Source organism: Protomyctophum parallelum (genome assembly GCF_964188405.1).
Source record: "Protomyctophum parallelum genome assembly, chromosome: 19".
NCBI classification, from domain to species: Eukaryota; Metazoa; Chordata; class Actinopteri; order Myctophiformes; family Myctophidae; genus Protomyctophum; species Protomyctophum parallelum.
In genome coordinates, this window is record NC_139717.1 from 28,683,228 (window position 1) to 28,700,957 (window position 17,730).

Here is a 17,730-nt window from a genome sequence, read left to right on the forward strand (position 1 = left end):
TCCCTGGTTAGATCGCCTAAAGGAGACCAGGTCGTCTAATTGGGACGGCCAATCCCCTGCTATCATCATAGCCTCTGATTTAGTTGTGTTAACCTTATATCCCGATACTCATTGAGACTGTGCAGAAGGGCTGGGACCGAAACCAGAGGACTTTCTGTAAAAACGGGAAGAAATCTGAGCAGCATTCATTTACTCTTGCTCTAGATTTGGGTGGCTCTTCCAAGAGAGATTTTGCGCTTTCATTAGAAGGCGGGTGTAAATGCCATCCAACCGTTTCTCTAATTTCTCTCTAAAGTGTCCATGTCTCGGAGCCATAGAGTGGAATCGGCTCAATGGTCGTCCTAAATCTTACTAAGCTGGGATGACCAGATCTTATGCATGTCCTTGCAGGCTGACCAGGCCGTACCCTTCCTAGTTTGAAAGTCCTTTTGGGAAGAAAGGTCCTTATGAACCCAAAGACTTCAACCTGTTTCAAAGTCATCAACCTGTTTCAGAGGAGTGTTGTTAAGGGTTTTTATAATATGGTTATTGTTGGATTTGCATTTTTTTTTAAGTAAATTTTATTCAAAGAATTAGATCATGTGCAGTTTTCACAGAAAGAGAATACGACTCTTCGTTTTTTTTACATTTTCTCCCACAACTCCCTTCCCAGTCCTCCCCACCCACCCACCATCTTTCCCCACGAGGCCAGACATACAAACAACATACAAACACAGGTATATAAAAAAAAACAATAATTTGAGTACAAAGCAATACACACAACATACAGTATATACAGGCATAGAGTATATACAGGCATAAAGGATTTGCATTTATTTACGTATTTAGTTTTCGTCTCGTTGAGATAAAGACTAACACAGTTGGAGGCCTGCTCAAGAGACTGAAGGAGAGCCTGAGCGTACTCCAATGACCCAAACTAGTGAAAATAGCAGATCTACAATATCACAGCGTGTCGCTTCGAGCCACATTGTGAGATTGTAGATTGTCTATTTTCTATGGAGTTGATTGACGAACAAGTCAGCGCCCAGCCATGACCATTTGAGAATGGATAAATAACAACAAGGGATTTTATTTGATTATGTTGTTGCGGAAGCAACAAGAAATGCAGTGCTCCCATTAGTCACTCACAGGTTAGCATCGTGGCTCCTGTCACACGACCCCAGAACTCTGTGCTTATTTATGTCAGAGCTCAGGAGTTCATTGCATCGGCTGACCACCGTTGACTCTGTCGGGACCAAAGAAAGACGAAACCAGCGTTCAAGGCGAACAGTTTTATACAGGGTTTTTAAGTTAAAACAACCGAAGGATGTCTCTAGACACCATTAAAAAGTCACCTGGCCCAGAAAGCAGCTGAAAACAAACAGTGAGAGGTTTTGAAGTACTGTTTGACCCAAGTCTGCTTTAGATCTGCCACTCAGAAGTCTTGTGTGCAGTCATCCATGTGTACAGTATGTGCCCCACTCTCTCTCTCTCTCTCTCTCTCTCTCTCTCTCTCTCTCTCTCTCTCTCTCTTCCCCTTCATAACTCTCCTATATTTTCTCTCTCTTGCTCGTTCTCTCCCTTGCTGAGTCGCACTTCCCAGCTGTCTCCCAGGCTCTTCTGTTCCGTTGTGTGTAGTTCTGTCACTCACTCACTCCTCCGACACTCACTCTCCTCTCGCTTGTTTGCTTCCCTCACAGTTGTACGCCGCTTTGATTCCTAGTGCCTCTCCCTGTCTTTCATCACCTCAACCGCTACAGTTTCTCTCTCTCTTTCTCTTTCCCTCTCATTCCCAGCCCTCCTTCCTTACCACTCTCAACCCCAGCTGTCACTTATTTTCTTCATCCCCGACTCATCCTCAACTCGTCTCTTCGCTGTCTTCTTTCATGTGTTCCTTCTTCCATCCACCAAACGCTCAAACTCTCTTTGTCCCGCTACATATTTCTCACCATTCTCACGCCTTTTCTTCCACACCCGACCCTCTCTCTTCAAATCCACCCCCCGGTCTCCCGTTTTCACTCCTGTCTTTTTTCTCCCACACATCTCTATCTCCAACTCTTTTTTTCCTACTCTAAACCCATCCCTCCCCTCTCCCGTCCTCTTCTATCTCCCTCGCTCCCATATTGTGAGAGAAACCCACTCCTCTCCCATCGCTGGGGACAGCCTATTGAAATTAAGTGCCTGCTACAACAAAGCTTTCTTTTTCTTCTTTTGCCTTTCTTCTTTCTCTCTCTCTCGCAACCCACACTGCTGTTGTGCCCGAGTGTGCCGCAAGGTGGAATGGGATGAGAGAGCAGGAGAAGCACACCATAGTTGTGACTGTGGGGAGGCGGGCCACCAGGCATTATGCATAACTCTGAACAGTTATCAACCCTAGTTGTAGCTGACCAATCAGCGCAGACAATGGAGTTTATCCGGACACAAAGGGACCAAAACAACTAGCGGCCTTCTGCGGTTTACAGAATTAATGTGATAATTATGGAGTGATAGAGATATTGAATATTCCCTAATTTAAAACCTGACTCTAACGTAATGTGACCATGGACTACAAGGTCAAGGCCAGCCGGCAACACCTGCTATAGTATCAAGGTTCAAGGTTCTTTATTATTTGTCTCCCGAGGAAGACATTTGTCTTAGACAAGGGGCCTGCATGCAAGCGTAGCCCTTATGCCCATGTCGCCGCAGAGCAGCGCCAACTCCCTCCCCACATTTTCACGAAATTCCAGGTGGACTTCTTATAGTTTCTAGTTGACAGTAAAGTTAATGCATGCGACAGAAAACCAAGCCATGGCTGCATCGACACAAGCAATTTGCTGGGCCTCGGTTGAGAATCACTCTCAATATATATACTGTACATACTGATACAGTTAGTACTGTATACACCTTATATACAGTACATATAGACATAGTACAGTACATGCAAGGGACTAATTATAGCCCGTGCCTTGAGGGAGAGGAGAGGGGACGGCACGAAACAAATTTCACACGAACCAAACGGCAGACATGAAAGAAGCCGGCGAACAGAAGAGAGAACCTAACAGAAGACAGGCCACATACTTGCACTGCAGTATACATAGATCAAACAGTAGTCAGTTGCGCGTGGCTGTCGTGCGGCGAAAATAGCAGATCTACAAGCTCACAATGCTTTGCACCACTGAGACAGTTGTGAGCTTGTAGATCAGCTGTTAATGATGTGCGACACCTGCACACAGCCACGCATAGGTCAGGCTTCACAGAGACTAGGAAAGCCCAACTGTCCCCCCTGCCCCTCCCTCTTAGCCGCTGTGCTGGGGTTTTATTTCCCCAGTAAATAATGGGGTTTGTGCCTCCTCAGTACTGAAGTGTCAACTGATATCTGGCTAGAGTCATTAGGCACTGTCTGTTTGTTATGTTCTATCTCTACAACTACCCCCATCTCTATTTATACCGCTCTCTCTCTCTCTCTCTCTCTCTCTCTCTCTGTGCATTCCTCTCTTTGCATCCATCTATACCTCTCTCTGATTCTCTCCATTTCTAACTGTGCTCTCACACTTTTCTCTGTGTATCCGTGTCACGCTTCATCTCTCGTTCCCTCGTTCTCAAAATGTCCCTCGCTGCGTCTCTTCTCTTGTCTCTCCCTCTCTCTCTCTCTCTCTCTCTCTCTCTCTCTCTCTCTCTACACATATATCTGTACCTCCCTTCCCTGGCTCTCCTCTTTCCTTTTTCCCACTCCCACTTTCTTCTCCTCTATACCTGGGAATACCGCCGTTGGTCGTTTGAGAAGAGATTAAATGTGTAAACGCGAGCATCAGTCACATAGTTGTCCTCCCGACTGTTCTCTTTCCTTCTGTAAGATGTCAACATGCATTGTCGTTTGTTTTGTTGTTTGTTTGTTTGTTCCTTCTTCTGTCCTTTGGAACTGTGTCAGTTCCACTGTGCAAGAAATCACAACGCAGATGTGTGGGAACATTTCTGAATGCAAAAGCACATCACACGCTTGCATCCATAGGGGTCCATTTTTTATCACAATCAGAGTGAATGCAACGTCAAGGACAGAGTAACTATTCACCTAGAACCACTCCTCTCTATGGCTCTGTAAATAGAATAGAGAAACGTGTAAACAGAGCTGTGTTACTGTACACTGCAACTTACAGAAAATTATTATATTATATTAAAAACACACAAATTGTGCATTTGCTGCCAGAAAAGGTTATGCATCCATGTATTAATTTGTGCAGTATGAAAAGTTAGCTATTTTGACAATATTTCATCTTTCTTTCCCTCGTTGCGTCTCTCTTTTTTGCATTCACTTCACTTTGTATAAAACCTTTGGGACAAAAAGCAGACATTGTGTATTTAATGGTGATTTAGTATGTCCATGTACCGAGCCCGCTGGGTGCAGACAGTGCCGGAACACACCATGTGATATGATGCTCTCTGTCCATCCCCAGGGTCCATGTGAGGAGGACAGACAAGGTGGGGACCGAGGCAGCGTTCCACCCCATAGAAGAGTACATGGTGCATGTGGAGGAGCATTACCAGCTCCTGGCCAGGCGCATGCATGTGGACAAGAAACGGGTGTACCTGGCCACCGACGACCCCTCACTGCTACAGGAGGCCAAAACTAAGTGAGTGTGCACTCACGCGTGTGTGGATGGGTGTGTGTGTGTGCAGGCGTTCTCAACCCATGGTGGGATTGCCCAATTATTATTAAAAAAAAATCCAGCCAAAAACGTTGAGAACCCCTGGCTTAGGGGGATGTGTTATTGCAACCACAGGTCGCAGTTAACTATCGGAAATTAAGATCTTAACCCCATGCCAAAGCGCCAGCAGTCTGCTGTCACCCAGGCAGATGCGTGCACGTGGCCTCGCCCTAAAGGGCAAGGTCGCTTCTTACTGGTGTGCGTGCGTGCGTGCGTGTGTGTGTGCGTGCGTGCGTGCGTGCGGCACGTACAGTATGTGTATAATGCATGCCGGTGCACAGTTTATGACTATGTATGTGCAGTATGTGTGTGTGCACTTGCTCCCTCGCATGCCTATTAGAGGGTCTTGCTGCCTGCCTGTCAGAGAGAAAATGATGAGGCTGGCAGGGCACTGCGTCAGACATCCGGAACTAGAGGCAATCAGATTAATACTATCTGAGCCAATCCAGGGCAAAGCCAGGAAAGGCAAGATCGTAGATGCACTGCGGCGCAGCAGCTTAGTTAGCTAACATCACTGTAGACCTCAGCTTGCTTGGTGATGATGAAGTTGGCCACGGCCAAATACTTGAAGACTTCCTCTCTTGGTGTGGGGATGCTTTTCTCCAACTAAATGTCTCAAAAACCAAAGAGATGTGTGTTGACTTCAGGAGATCCCCCCAGTTCCCCAGAGCAGTGTTGTCCATGGTGACCACCTACAAATACTTGGGCACCACATTTGACAGCAAGCTGAAATTCGATGTAAACTGTGATTTGCTGTGTAAGATAGGCCAACAACGCCTCTCTTGTTTGAGGAGGCTCGCCAAATTTCAGGTCGATACATCTCTAATGAAACTGTTCTACAGTGCATTTATTGAGTCAATTATATCTTTCTCCATCATTTGCTGGTACAGAAACCTGGACATGAAGGACAAAAACCAGTTTGGTAGGATTGTGAGAACGGCCTCAAAAATAGCAGGAGTACATTTCAGCAGCCTGGATCATCCATCATCGATGTGTTATCCCGATTGATCACAGGAGCACCTTTTTACTATTTTTACAATTTTTATACCTGCACACCTCCTGAGCACCTTGGTTGCCTCCTTGCCTCAGCCTGGATCATGTCTTTAAAAACCAGGTGCTTAAGAAAGCCAAGTCAATTTTTTCGGACAACTCCCATCCCCTCAGCTCAGAGTACAGGCTGCTTCCTTCCGGCCTTCGCCAAAAGGTTCCAGGGGCCAAAAGTAACGGGTATAAATTCTCCTTTGTGCCTGTGTCTATCCAGGCCTTAAATGACGATAGGAGGAGGAGGTAACTTTGTCGCCGTTATGAATTTCCATTGCTACACTGATACCTTGAACTGCTGTTTTTATTTTCTATGTGTACCATGTTCTTTTTACTATATCTTATGTGATTCATGTGTCTGCCTGTTATGCTTTGCTGTAAACCAAATCGTCCTTCGGGGATAAAGAAATAAATGAACCTGAACCTCAAGACCCTGATGTTACAGTAGGATAGTGTGGAGGGCAGAGGGAGTTGGTGTTGGCTAGACCGCACTCTCCAGGCCCGGTGCCACGAGGGGTGCCAGAGGGGGCCTGGCACCCTCAGTTGAAAATTCTCAGTTTAAGTTTTATGTACAGTACATAATGTTTTACTATATAAAAATGATGTGTGCCCCCTCTCCATTTTCTTTTTTTTTATGTTTTTTTGTGGCTTTCGCCTTTATTTTATATTTGTTATGGAGGGACAGACAGTAGGCTGACAGGAAATGGGGAGAGAGATGGGGGGAGACATGCAGTAAAGGCCGTGGGATCGGGAGTCGAACCCGCGGCACACTGCCAGACTGGATTACCAGCCAAGGTGCCTGGTCCACTGAGCCATGGCCCAGGCCCCTTCTCCATTTTCAACTGCCCCCTCAAGTCATTTCATCCTGGAGCTGGGCCTGACACTGTCGCATCGTGCGCGCCACCCGCGCACGCATGTCCGTCCGATGCGTCATGAATCATCCCCACTGTGCACGCCTCGGTGCCCACATGTCCTCTCCTGACTCTTCCTTGTCCCCTGCAGGTACCCAGAATACGAGTTCATCAGTGATAACTCCATCTCGTGGTCGGCAGGCCTCCACAACCGATACACAGAGAACTCCCTCAGAGGAGTCATCCTCGACATCCACTTCCTGTCGCAGACAGACTTCCTGGTCTGCACCTTCTCCTCACAGGTGGGTCCATCATGGGGTTGATTTCGGTGACTCTCAGGCCTGAATGAACACTGAGGATTTAGCTGTGTGTACATTTCTTTATAGCACGGTTTCCCAAACAATGGGTTGAGGTCGGGATACATTTTTGGGTCGCAAGGAGAAAAAAACACTTTTAGTTTCCTACAAAGTTGTGTTATTTCAAATGTTAAAAAACAAAAACGTTTTTCAAAACATAAAAAGAAGAAATTCCATAAAATAAAATAAAAACTTTTAAGAAGTAGTGAAAATAGCAGATCTGTAATAATAATAATAATAACTTTATTTTATATACAGTAGCACCTTTCTAGGCAAGAGCCACAAAGTGCTGCACAGGAATGATAAGAAAAATGTGACATGATCTATCATAATGAATGTAATAAACAAGAAATACCCAAACATTAAACAAATCAAGACTAGAAAAAGTGCCCTTCTGGGCACAGGTCTCCACCAGGATAGGAATGTAGGACATGGCATGACTATGGAGATCATGTGTACCGATTTGCGTGAAATTTGGATAAAATCTGAAGGAGTAATAATAGAAAATGTGTTTTACATATGTCGGCCTCCTGGTGGCGCTATAAAGAGCAGATGTGAAAAATTCCAGGCAAAGGTTTTTCCTTGGCCTCTAGGGACTTGGCATACAAAGTTATCCACAGATCCGTGCAGATAGAGGTAAAAACACTTTTCGGCCAGTTATAGCGCCACCTTGAGGCTGAGTTGAAATTGTTCATGTGGCATTTCGTCCTCGGCCTAGTGGGAATGTGGGTGCACAATTTCACGGAAATCACGCGATGTGTTCATGATTTGCAGCATTTTGTTTGAAAGTGAGCATTCCTGTGAACTTTGGAAGCCAATCTTAACCAATCAGGATGGAGTCTGAGAAATGTGAAAGACCGGTTTCGTTGAATGGCTCTAGAGAGACTGTGTACCAATTTGCGTGATGTTTGGACAAAATCTGTAGGTGTACTGTGCAAAAACTTGTTTTGCACAAAGCGGCCTCCTGGTGGCGCTATAACAGGCCGTTCTGGAAAGTTTGGGGCTCATCGTTGGCATCCAGGGAGTGTGTGTGCAAAATGTGGCATCGACCGGGTTAACGGTGGCCGAGATTAGCTGCTCACGGACGGACACACACACACACACACACACACACACACACACACACACGGACGGACGGACGGACGGACGGACGGACGGACGGACGGACGGACGGACGGACGGAGTGCAAAACATACTCTCTCCCCATGCCTTCGGCCTGGTGGAGACAATAACACAAGATCAGTAAAAGGCAGGGAAAAACAAAAACGGTTATTTATAGGAATGCTTTTTGAAACAAATGGGTTTTTAATAGGGATTTAAAACGTGTGAGGGAGTCAGTGAGGCGGCTTATAGATTGGCTATTTTCACTCGTTTGAGTCCCATAAAAACTAAAAGGTTTGGGAACGACTGCTTTATAGAATAAAATAGAATGCCACATGCCCACATCACATGCCTATAAATATATTGCATAGTGATGAGTGAAATGGTTGCAATCAATGTGTGTGTGTGTGTGTGTGTGTGTTGCAGGTGTGCCGCGTGGCGTATGAGATCATGCAGACACTACATCCGGACGCCTCGTCCTTCTTCTACTCCCTGGACGACATCTACTACTTCGGGGGCCAGAACGCGCACAACCAGATCGCCATCTACCCTCACCAGCCGAGGACCGGCGAGGACGTCCCCCTGGAGCCCGGGGACGTGATCGGGGTGGCCGGCAACCACTGGGACGGATACTCCAAGGGCATCAACCGCAAACTGGGCCGCACCGGCCTCTACCCGTCCTACAAGGTCAAGGAGAAGATCGAGACCGTCAAGTACCCCACGTACCCGGAGGCGGACAAACAGCTCAGTGCCCAGAAAAAATAAAAATAAAAGCCAGAGATGAGAAGAAGGAAAAAGAAACTAAACAAAAAAAGATTATAGGAGGAGAAGGAGGAGAAAAAGACACACTCCGACACAGGGAAGGAGACTTGACTGCTTTTTTTGTACAGAACAGAGAGCGCACTTACATAGCGGAGTGATGAGGAACATAAAGCTATAGCTTGGACCCGGGGGTGGTTAAAAAATAACACGAAATAGGATGCACTGTGTGCCAGTGGGTATGAATGTGTATGTGTGAGTGCGTGTGTGTGTGCAATAGACGGTGTGCCGCACATTCATTGTGCTCGCAAGCCTGCGCGCACTTACGTATGCGTGCGCGTGCATTTATGTACATGCCTGTGCATATACTATAAAGTCATGGAAGACTTGTACCCCCCCCCCCCCCCCCAACCAACCGCCCCTCCCAAGCCCCCGCCCCCCAAGCCTGGTGCAGTAATGATCGGGCATGTAGAGATCTTAGACATGAACATTGATTTGAAACAAAAGCAGGAAAACAATGAAGGCTCCGCGACTGAGTTCTCTCTCACTCCCTCTCTCTCTCTCTCTCTCCCTTACTCGCTCTCCCGATAAAGACTGGGACTGAAACTGATAAAGCTCACCGAGCCAGCTTTGGATCAATGTTTGGGGGAAAGAAGAAGAAGAAAAAAAAGAACAACAATGACAAACTAATGACTTTGAAGAGAAAAAAAAAGAAAGTACAAACTGTTATGAACTAGGGGGAGACAAATGTTTTGACTTTTATTTAATTCCTTTCTGTGTTTTTTTATTTTTATTCTAATCTTGCCTTTTTCTCCTTTATTGTTTATTGAATGTACCGTTCTTCTTGCCATGCGCACTGCTTTCCTGCCTTCCTCGCCACCTTCCGTCTCATTCCATCCATCTCCACTGTCCCCCATTGTCCATCTCTTCTCTACATGTGCAATTAATTTTATACTACCATGCTGTGCTTTTATTGGTTGTTTTTACCGTCTTAAATTTGTGTTTATGTGGCTTGTGCATTGTATACTGTACTCTCTGTGTGTGTGTGTGTGTGTGTGTGTGTGTGTGTGTGTGTGTGTGTGTGTGTGTGTGTGTGTGTGTGTGTGTGTGAGAGACTGTGTGACTGTGTGTGGTGCATGTGTGAGTTTTGAGAGGCCATGTCATGAACCCAGTGCCTGTTAATGGTGAGCAGTGTGCTTTCTGGCCTCCCTGCTGAGTGAATAATGTTTCTGTGGCCAGAGGGACACTGGCACTGGACTGTATGGCTGACCTCAGTTGACCCTTATAACAATGGTGACCCCCCCAGGCTGCCACTGTTGACCCCTAATGAACAATGGTAAGACTGTAGGTGGACTGCAATGAACTGATGTTGACACACACACACACACACACACACACACACACACACACACACACACACACACACACACACACACACACACACACACACACACACACACACACACACACACACACACACACAGAGTAGGGGCTGTCCCCAGGCTCACCAAATTGAAACACTCCACTGAGCTATTAAGTCCTAATGTCATTTCCACATCTTTTCTGTCCATTTCTTTGTTGTCGATTCTTTATCTTTTGTTTGTTTGTCCTTTTACTTTTAACCTTGCTGTTTTTAAAAGAAATGAGGAAAAATATGCCTATGTTTAAAAAAACATGATGATGCTTTGTCATAACAGTGCCCCCCACCACCACACTCTACCATGAAGGCTTTTTTATTTCATAACTTATGTTCTTGGGCATTGTCTTTGATAACCACAGATCGAATAAACTTGAGAAACCAATACAGGGTTTTTTTTTTCTCTCCTGTTTGATTTTGAAGTACCATCTGCTCCCCCGTCACTCTCGACTGACCACACCTGCTCACTCACTCAGTCTTCACGTGAAACACATGTGCATGTTCAGCTGAGCATGAGGTCCAAACTCATCTAAAAAATAATTTGCTGAAGTAGGTTCCAGTCTGACTGTAAGGACGTTTAGCATACGATGCCTTTTCCCCAATTGATGTACATCTTATTTCGCAATGAAACTCTTGCGGCCTAACATTATAATGAGTAGGCCTATCTAGCCATTGTTGTGCCTTACAGGAACGTTCCTATATTATGCGTTGTTATGACTATAAGATGCACGTTTTCCCACATACTGTATACTGTACAGTATAAAACCTAGATACCTCATTCGCAGCTGCAGTTCATTGGAGTGACATACATGTATCTTATGGAGGCTGCCATATTGGCTATGGTGGAGGGCTGGAGGCACAGCATGCTGCAGCTCAAAGTGGCTTAAGTGGCCAATCACAACATGTCTTTTCCGGGACTTGCCAGAATCACTTACTCCTCAGTGACATCACTTCCTCTCCAGTGACTAGTCCCGGATAAGACGTGCTGTGATTGGCCAGTAGACACTTGAGTGAGTGGCATCATGCTGTGCCTCAGCCATATTGGATCAAAGAGATTCTCTTTAATTGGATAGCCAATATGGCAGCCGCCATACGATACACATGCCCTAGAGCCGGAGGAAGTATCTCTACCTTTCTATGTGTATGCCTTATCCAGCCACATGAATTCACGCTTCACATACCAGCATCTGAAAGCAGCCGGTGTACTCCCACTCCCAGTGGGCAGTCTGGGCACCACAAAATGGGTATGGCAGAGAATCATTATTGAACTTGTTTCTCTAGACAGTTGAGTGTCCTACTTCCTACTTCCTGCTAGTCTGATGCATTTATGATCTTTTCCTCTGTCTTATTTATGGTTTGTCCTGTTGGTGTTCTGAGAGTTTCATTGCAGACCCCAGCTTTTGATTTCATCAGTGATCTACATGCTCCATTAGACAACTATACAAAACAAACCACGGCATTGGGTAATGGGGATGACGTTTTGGGGAAAAAGTGTTTTATTGCCTTTTCCCTTGCCTGCCTGACACGTGCAGCACGCACACGACATGTACATGCTCGCCACGTTGTCCTTTGAACATCTTTTCACTGGGTTTAGAGTGCCTCATGGGCTTTATAAATGCACAAGCTAAGGGCACTTTAATTAAAACACAATTGCTGTCACAGTGGCCTGTAACAGTCATTTAAGAGAGACGTTAGTTCAGTTAATTATTCTGTTAATTGGCCTGTGCTGCTGGTAGAGAGTGTTCAGGTTTTAAGCGGGCAGATTCACTTCCCTTTATTTGTAGTCTTAACTGTTGTATCACTCATTTGGAGCTCATGGGGCATTCGTAGCCTCTGCTGTGAAGGTGAGCCTTGAAGGGAGGTTGTGCCATCTCACTGCTTGAGCCGTATTTAAACACGTCCAGTGTTGACAGGTTAAACACTGCCCAACGTGACGCCTCCCTCCTCCCACACACAGGGTTGCTTACATGCTGCGTCTGTTAATGGACGGATGTTCCAAATGTGTCATTATCAACCTCTGTGTGTTTGCACGATCAAGGCTTAGCATAGTCATGTGGGTTTTGTAGTTGCTTGCACGCAGTCGCTTTGTTTTAATTTAATTTAATTTTAAAGGTTTGACTGATTTAAAGCATACCATGCTACTCAAAAGTGTAATATTGTTTACTGCTGGTGGTGGATTGCACAGCCATGTTAACATGATTAATTATTCCTAGCTGCAAACTGGGGTTTGCAGAATTACATTCCAGAGCCCCCGACTATAGAAACATTGATCTAAAGGGCCATTTGATTTTATGAGGTGGGCAATCCTGAGTTCTGACTTGATATCGAATGCAGGAAAAGAACACAGACCAGGAAGTGATGCGGCAGTTTAACTGATTGGAATTCACATTGTATATACGATAACTGGCTATGCTGACGCTTCATTGAATAGCAATCTTGTAAAGGGCAGGCAAAATCATTCCGACTGCCTCGCAAGGAGAGTGGAAATGGAAAAGGCTATTGTGGCCTGGTTTCTGTCGGGTCCAATCAGTAGCCCGGCTGCACCACGGTAGTAGATGAAACCAGCCTGAAGTACCCAGTCTCACATCAAGGCTGGGCCCAAAGATCCCTACACAGAAGAGTCAGGTGTTCGTCTGGGTGAAATGGATCGCATGGTATATCGATTTTTCGCCTTGTGAACCAAGTATGTGTGTGAAACATATTTGACTCCACATGCCTCTCTGTACAATACATACTGTATATGCACCTATATAACATAACTGATTACTCAAATGCACTTGGGGGACCATTGACCTCACCAAGGCTACAGATAGCTTTCCTCATAGTATATTTCTAGTGATTCGGTTATACTTTTACATGCCTCAGCCTCCTGCCCAGTGCCTTGTCAGCAGGATTGGACCAAGTTAAGCCTCTGAGTGGAGCAGGGTGTTTTGTTTGGCTCACATACAGTACTTTTGTTTCCAATAAATCAATGCTCTCAGTTTAATGCTGAGACAAAAGAAGCCACGAATATAGGCAAATCCCTGACTGGTGTGCCAGAGCACTTCTCTGTACTGTAACAAATATATCTGCAGGAAGAATACGGTAGTTTTTCAGAATGCTAAGTGCAATGTGACATTTGAAAGTACTGTACACTGCAGCTTTAATGCGTTTCAAAAACTCCAAATTCCCAAATCTAACTTTGCACATAAATGGGCATGTTAACTTTCCTATTTATGCAACAGTATTCTTAGGAATGACTTCAGCAGCTTAATCTGTTGACAGTGGGACAGATGTGCCGATAGGGAGGTGTCACGGGAACATTTTCATGGAGAACACTGTGATGTCACCGATAACGGCCCTGTTATTGTACTCAGGGAAGTTGTTCTCGGCATTACCCCTGTAGCTTGGTGCAGTCAAAGAAGAAAAAGCATAATGCTGTGTATACGTAAATAGACCAACGCAAGTTATTATCCACATGATTTTGATGCCACATTAGAGGCACCATTCATCAATGGCGACAATATCATGATGGCGCACAAACACGGTGTGATAACATCGCTGTTTGATAGTGCTATTATCACAATAGCCTTAGTGAACAAGCACTAACATGCCTTTGCATCGATAGTGATGCCAGCAACCCAGCATTGTATGAGTACATACGTAGAATAATGTTCCCATTGTCCGCCCCCCCGCCCCCCCCCCCCCCCCCCCGCCCACTCACACACACACACGCAGCATCGTTGCATGCCCATATGTTCTAGTCGTAGTAGCTGCAGCAGTGATGAGTCCATAGAGACTCCACGCCCCCCCCCCCCCCCCCCCCCAACCCCACACCGCTCCACCCAATACCCCCAACCCCCCCCCCCCCCCCCCCCTGCTGCCCGCAAGCCTCAGCCCCTCCCTGCTGCCCGCAGGGCTCAGCCCCGCCGTGATGACCATTAGCGTCTGGCTGAGGCTGCAGGAGATAACGGGTGATTTAAGGCCCTGTACCCCTGCACAGCCAGAGAGAAATGGCCGGCTGCCGCTTATCTCCCCCTCCGCCATACTCCACACACTTTTACATTAGGCTCCCCTATTCAAAGCCATCTGTCTTCCCAGTCAGGGTTTGATAAAACAGCGCTGCGTGCCTCAAGACGGGGTAGGAGAGGACGGGGAGACAGAGGAGGAGACATACTTATATATATATATATATATATCTCAGAGGTGCCACTACGGCCGCATACTTATCCACAGTGACAACAATTGCTGCGTAGAAGAGATACAGTATCGGTTTGTAAAAGTGAGACACACAGAGTTTGTGGACGCCGACTGCCCCCCCCATAACCCCCCCCCCCCCACCCCCACATCGCTCCCTGACTAATTGCAAATCGATGGTGGTCTCTTGGTGAGATGAATGGGGGTGAGGAGGATAATTGGCCCACGTTTGCATCAGCCATACATTCACTCTTATTCAGCAACAGAGGCTAACTCTAATCGCCGACTGCAGGTGAGCCTGTAATGGCGCCGGTGATGTTGCATTTCTGCCAATAAGAGATTGAGAAAGAAAGAAATCATTTACTTTACTCTTAAGCCTTTTGAGACTGCTTCTACCTCTGAGTGCTCTGTTGATCATGATAAGAGTGCTTTTCCCCCTGAGCCTATCACCATTGCTGTAGACTGGTGATTAGATCTTAATGCCACTGCATATGCGGATGCTTCCAGTTGGCATGGAAATACGATTAATGCATATAGCCTGCATGCGTATTCATTCTGTGATGAAATGTTCCCTAGCTCCAGGGCCTGGGTGGGTGGGTAGGTTAGGATGGGGGTGGGGGGAATACCTGTTATCTTAAGTAAAACACATTGGGGGAAAATAATCAAGAAAATGAGGGAAATTCAGATGCTGAATCACATCATTGTCAGAACGTGCTGATTTTGTCTTTCTGTGTGGAGGCTTATAGTGGGTAGTTGCTCCATCCCCCCTGGCCCCTGCTGTGTAATTATGGTGTCATTGTGTGACAGACAAGGAGCTAAGGGATGGCAAGACGTCTCGTGTCTCGGCGCCCGCTGAGAGGAGGACATTAAGAACAGAGGACAAGACAGCCCTGACAACCCAACTGTCCCCTCCTTGTTCCGCTCCTGCATGTCTCCTCCTGACCTTTCCTTCTCCACCTCCTCTTCCCTTTCTGTAACTCCCCTAATGCAGTGGTGGAACGTAGCTAAAGTACATTTACTTAAAAGGGCCAATCTATTTTTGCAGTAGTTGATACTTTTACTTAAGTAAAAAAGGTGGGTACTTTTTCCCACCACACTGCCCTATAATACCACCGCCATCTTCCACCCGCTCTATTTCGTTAACCGCTCCTTCGCCTTTGGTCTCTTGTGGCCTTTGGTTCCTTTTAATCTGATGACCAAGCACAAGTGAAGAGCGCTTTGATGAAATTAACGGCGTTGCTGAGGTTAACCCGTGTAGGATGGGAAAGTATCTGTGTGGCTTTAGTGTTTAACGACTTTTAACCATTATTTTAAACTTTAGCTGTTGAGAAATAGCAGATCTACAAGCTCGTAACGCGGCAGTCGGTGCTGCTATTTTAGAAAAATCGTGAAAATGTGGCACAAATCTTTGAATATATGCGTTCACAGCAAACGTTTTAACTCAAATATTGGCAGTGGTGGTTTTTTGCTCCCTGGAACAACATATTTTTAGATGTGGGTCAAGGGACAAATACAGATAATTCTGGGGGTCCTTGACGTGAAATAGTTTGAGAACCACTGATAAGCATTATAGGAAACTGTCAGGATTTTAAGAAATTTGTAGAATCTGGTCTCAGGTCTTAATGGATTAACGAGCTCCTACTTCTGGCAGATTGAGGCTGCAGTCCTGCATTGAAAGTGCATCTTGTCAGTGGCGGAGGAGTCACGCTGAGGAGGCTGGGCAGGCAAAGTGCTATCATCTTCCACAGGCAGTAAATCAGGAGCTGCAGCAGGGGCTCTTTTGGCTCGCCCTCAATGTCAAAATGTCAAAGTAGCTCATCACTCGTTCCTCATCGGCATAGGATCCAATGCCTTTGACTCTGGGTAATCAGGCAGATGTAACTCTGAACATACTGCCGTACCTCCCTTTGGGTTTGTGGAATAGGGACTATAGAGGGTATGCACCATGTGGCATCATCATCATCACCTGGAAGTTAGCAAATTTCAAAACTACTTTCACCATCCTGGCCTTCAGTCCCCAGCAAGCCGGTTGGAGACGACCTAGAGGCGCCCCGCACAATGCTCAACACCTTGCCCACGAGTCACGACAGACCCAGATGGAGAGACCTGGTGGCTATGGTTGGCTCTACGCGCCCTGAGTGCAAGAGGACTAAGATAAGAAAAGAAGGCCTTGATAGTCCATACTGTACATCCAAACAGAAAAGTCCTATCTGATTACAACAATGTTAAACTCGATTTGCCATGCACTCACTTTATGCATGCACATATACCCTCTATTGTGTGAATCCTTTCTGAGAGTGCCTGGGATAACCACCTGGAGGGGACACACTGTACAATAAAAGAATCACAGGTTCGATCCCTGCCAGAGTCAATGTGCAAGTGTGAAATGTGAAAGTGTCTTTGACTGGTGGATGCCAATGGACTCTGAGCCATGCACCTGTGTCTTACTGTATGGTGATTAAAATGCCATCAAATAATCTGCCTCTAGAGACATGGACATTCTGCATATATGATACATTCCCTGACAGATATTTAATCATAATGCAGTGATTGGTCTCAATACCAAAATAATAGGCCAATGTTGGTTTGGTTCGTCGTGGTCTAACTTTATCTGTCTGGCTCCTGCATCTGGCATCGCCATGCAATTATCCAGTTAGCTCTGGGAGGAGCAGGTGTTAAGGAGCCTTTTGATGGCATTTTAAGTCATGTTATGTATAAGTCCAAATGTTGCCTTCCATGTTAATTGTCAGACTCATTCAATGGTGTACGAGCCATCTGGCATACTGGGACAATCCTGGTGGGCCGCTGCATCGACGGGCCGTAAGAAGATATCCGTCCACAGTTACATTTCAGAATATAAAAAAATAGCTAATCTACAAGCTGATCCATAATGCTGATCTACTGTGGACCTCATTCCTGGGTTCTGGACCCCACATTGTCCAGTATTTATTTATGTGATTTGTACACTTTGTGCCTTTTTGGAGAATTGATCAGTGAAAGTGTTATTAATTGCAAGCTGTTATTGCAATATTCTGTCAAGTCATGGACATGGAGTCTGAAGCTCCCTATTTTTTTGTAATTCAAATGCATATTTATTTTGTGGAGTGGTACAAAATACAAATCCGGGACAATGCAGCACAGCCTAACAATATTACAAAACATTAAAAAAGAAGAAGAAAAAGAAATCCTAACAAAAGCACTGATCACATACAGGGTTCATAACAAATTAGTGTTATGGCTGAGATTTCATACACTTACTGTACACAGCCCCACTTGTGTTTCAAATGACCTGTCCTCGTCCCCTCGAGGCACCCTCATCATCATTCTGTGTCTGAAAGCAGGACAGCGTTCATTGCTCTGTTACCAGC

General features: G+C 45.8%; 2 protein-coding genes across 2 annotated transcripts in view; one reads left to right on the forward strand and one right to left on the reverse strand.

The window, feature by feature from the left end:
- The window catches only part of fut8b (fucosyltransferase 8b (alpha (1,6) fucosyltransferase)), a 41,445-nt gene extending 30,872 nt beyond the window's left edge, over positions 1-10,573 (forward strand). Inside the window, exons 7-9 of the mRNA XM_083790794.1 lie at positions 4,410-4,586; positions 6,705-6,855; positions 8,437-10,573. Coding sequence (XP_083646920.1) covers positions 4,410-4,586; positions 6,705-6,855; positions 8,437-8,775 — 667 coding nt within the window. The 3' untranslated portion in view covers positions 8,776-10,573. The remainder of the gene's footprint in view (positions 1-4,409; positions 4,587-6,704; positions 6,856-8,436) is intronic.
- Positions 1-17,730, reverse strand: part of vgll2a (vestigial-like family member 2a) — a 436,332-nt gene that overhangs the window by 18,025 nt on the left and 400,577 nt on the right. The gene's annotated exons all lie outside the window — the stretch shown is intronic.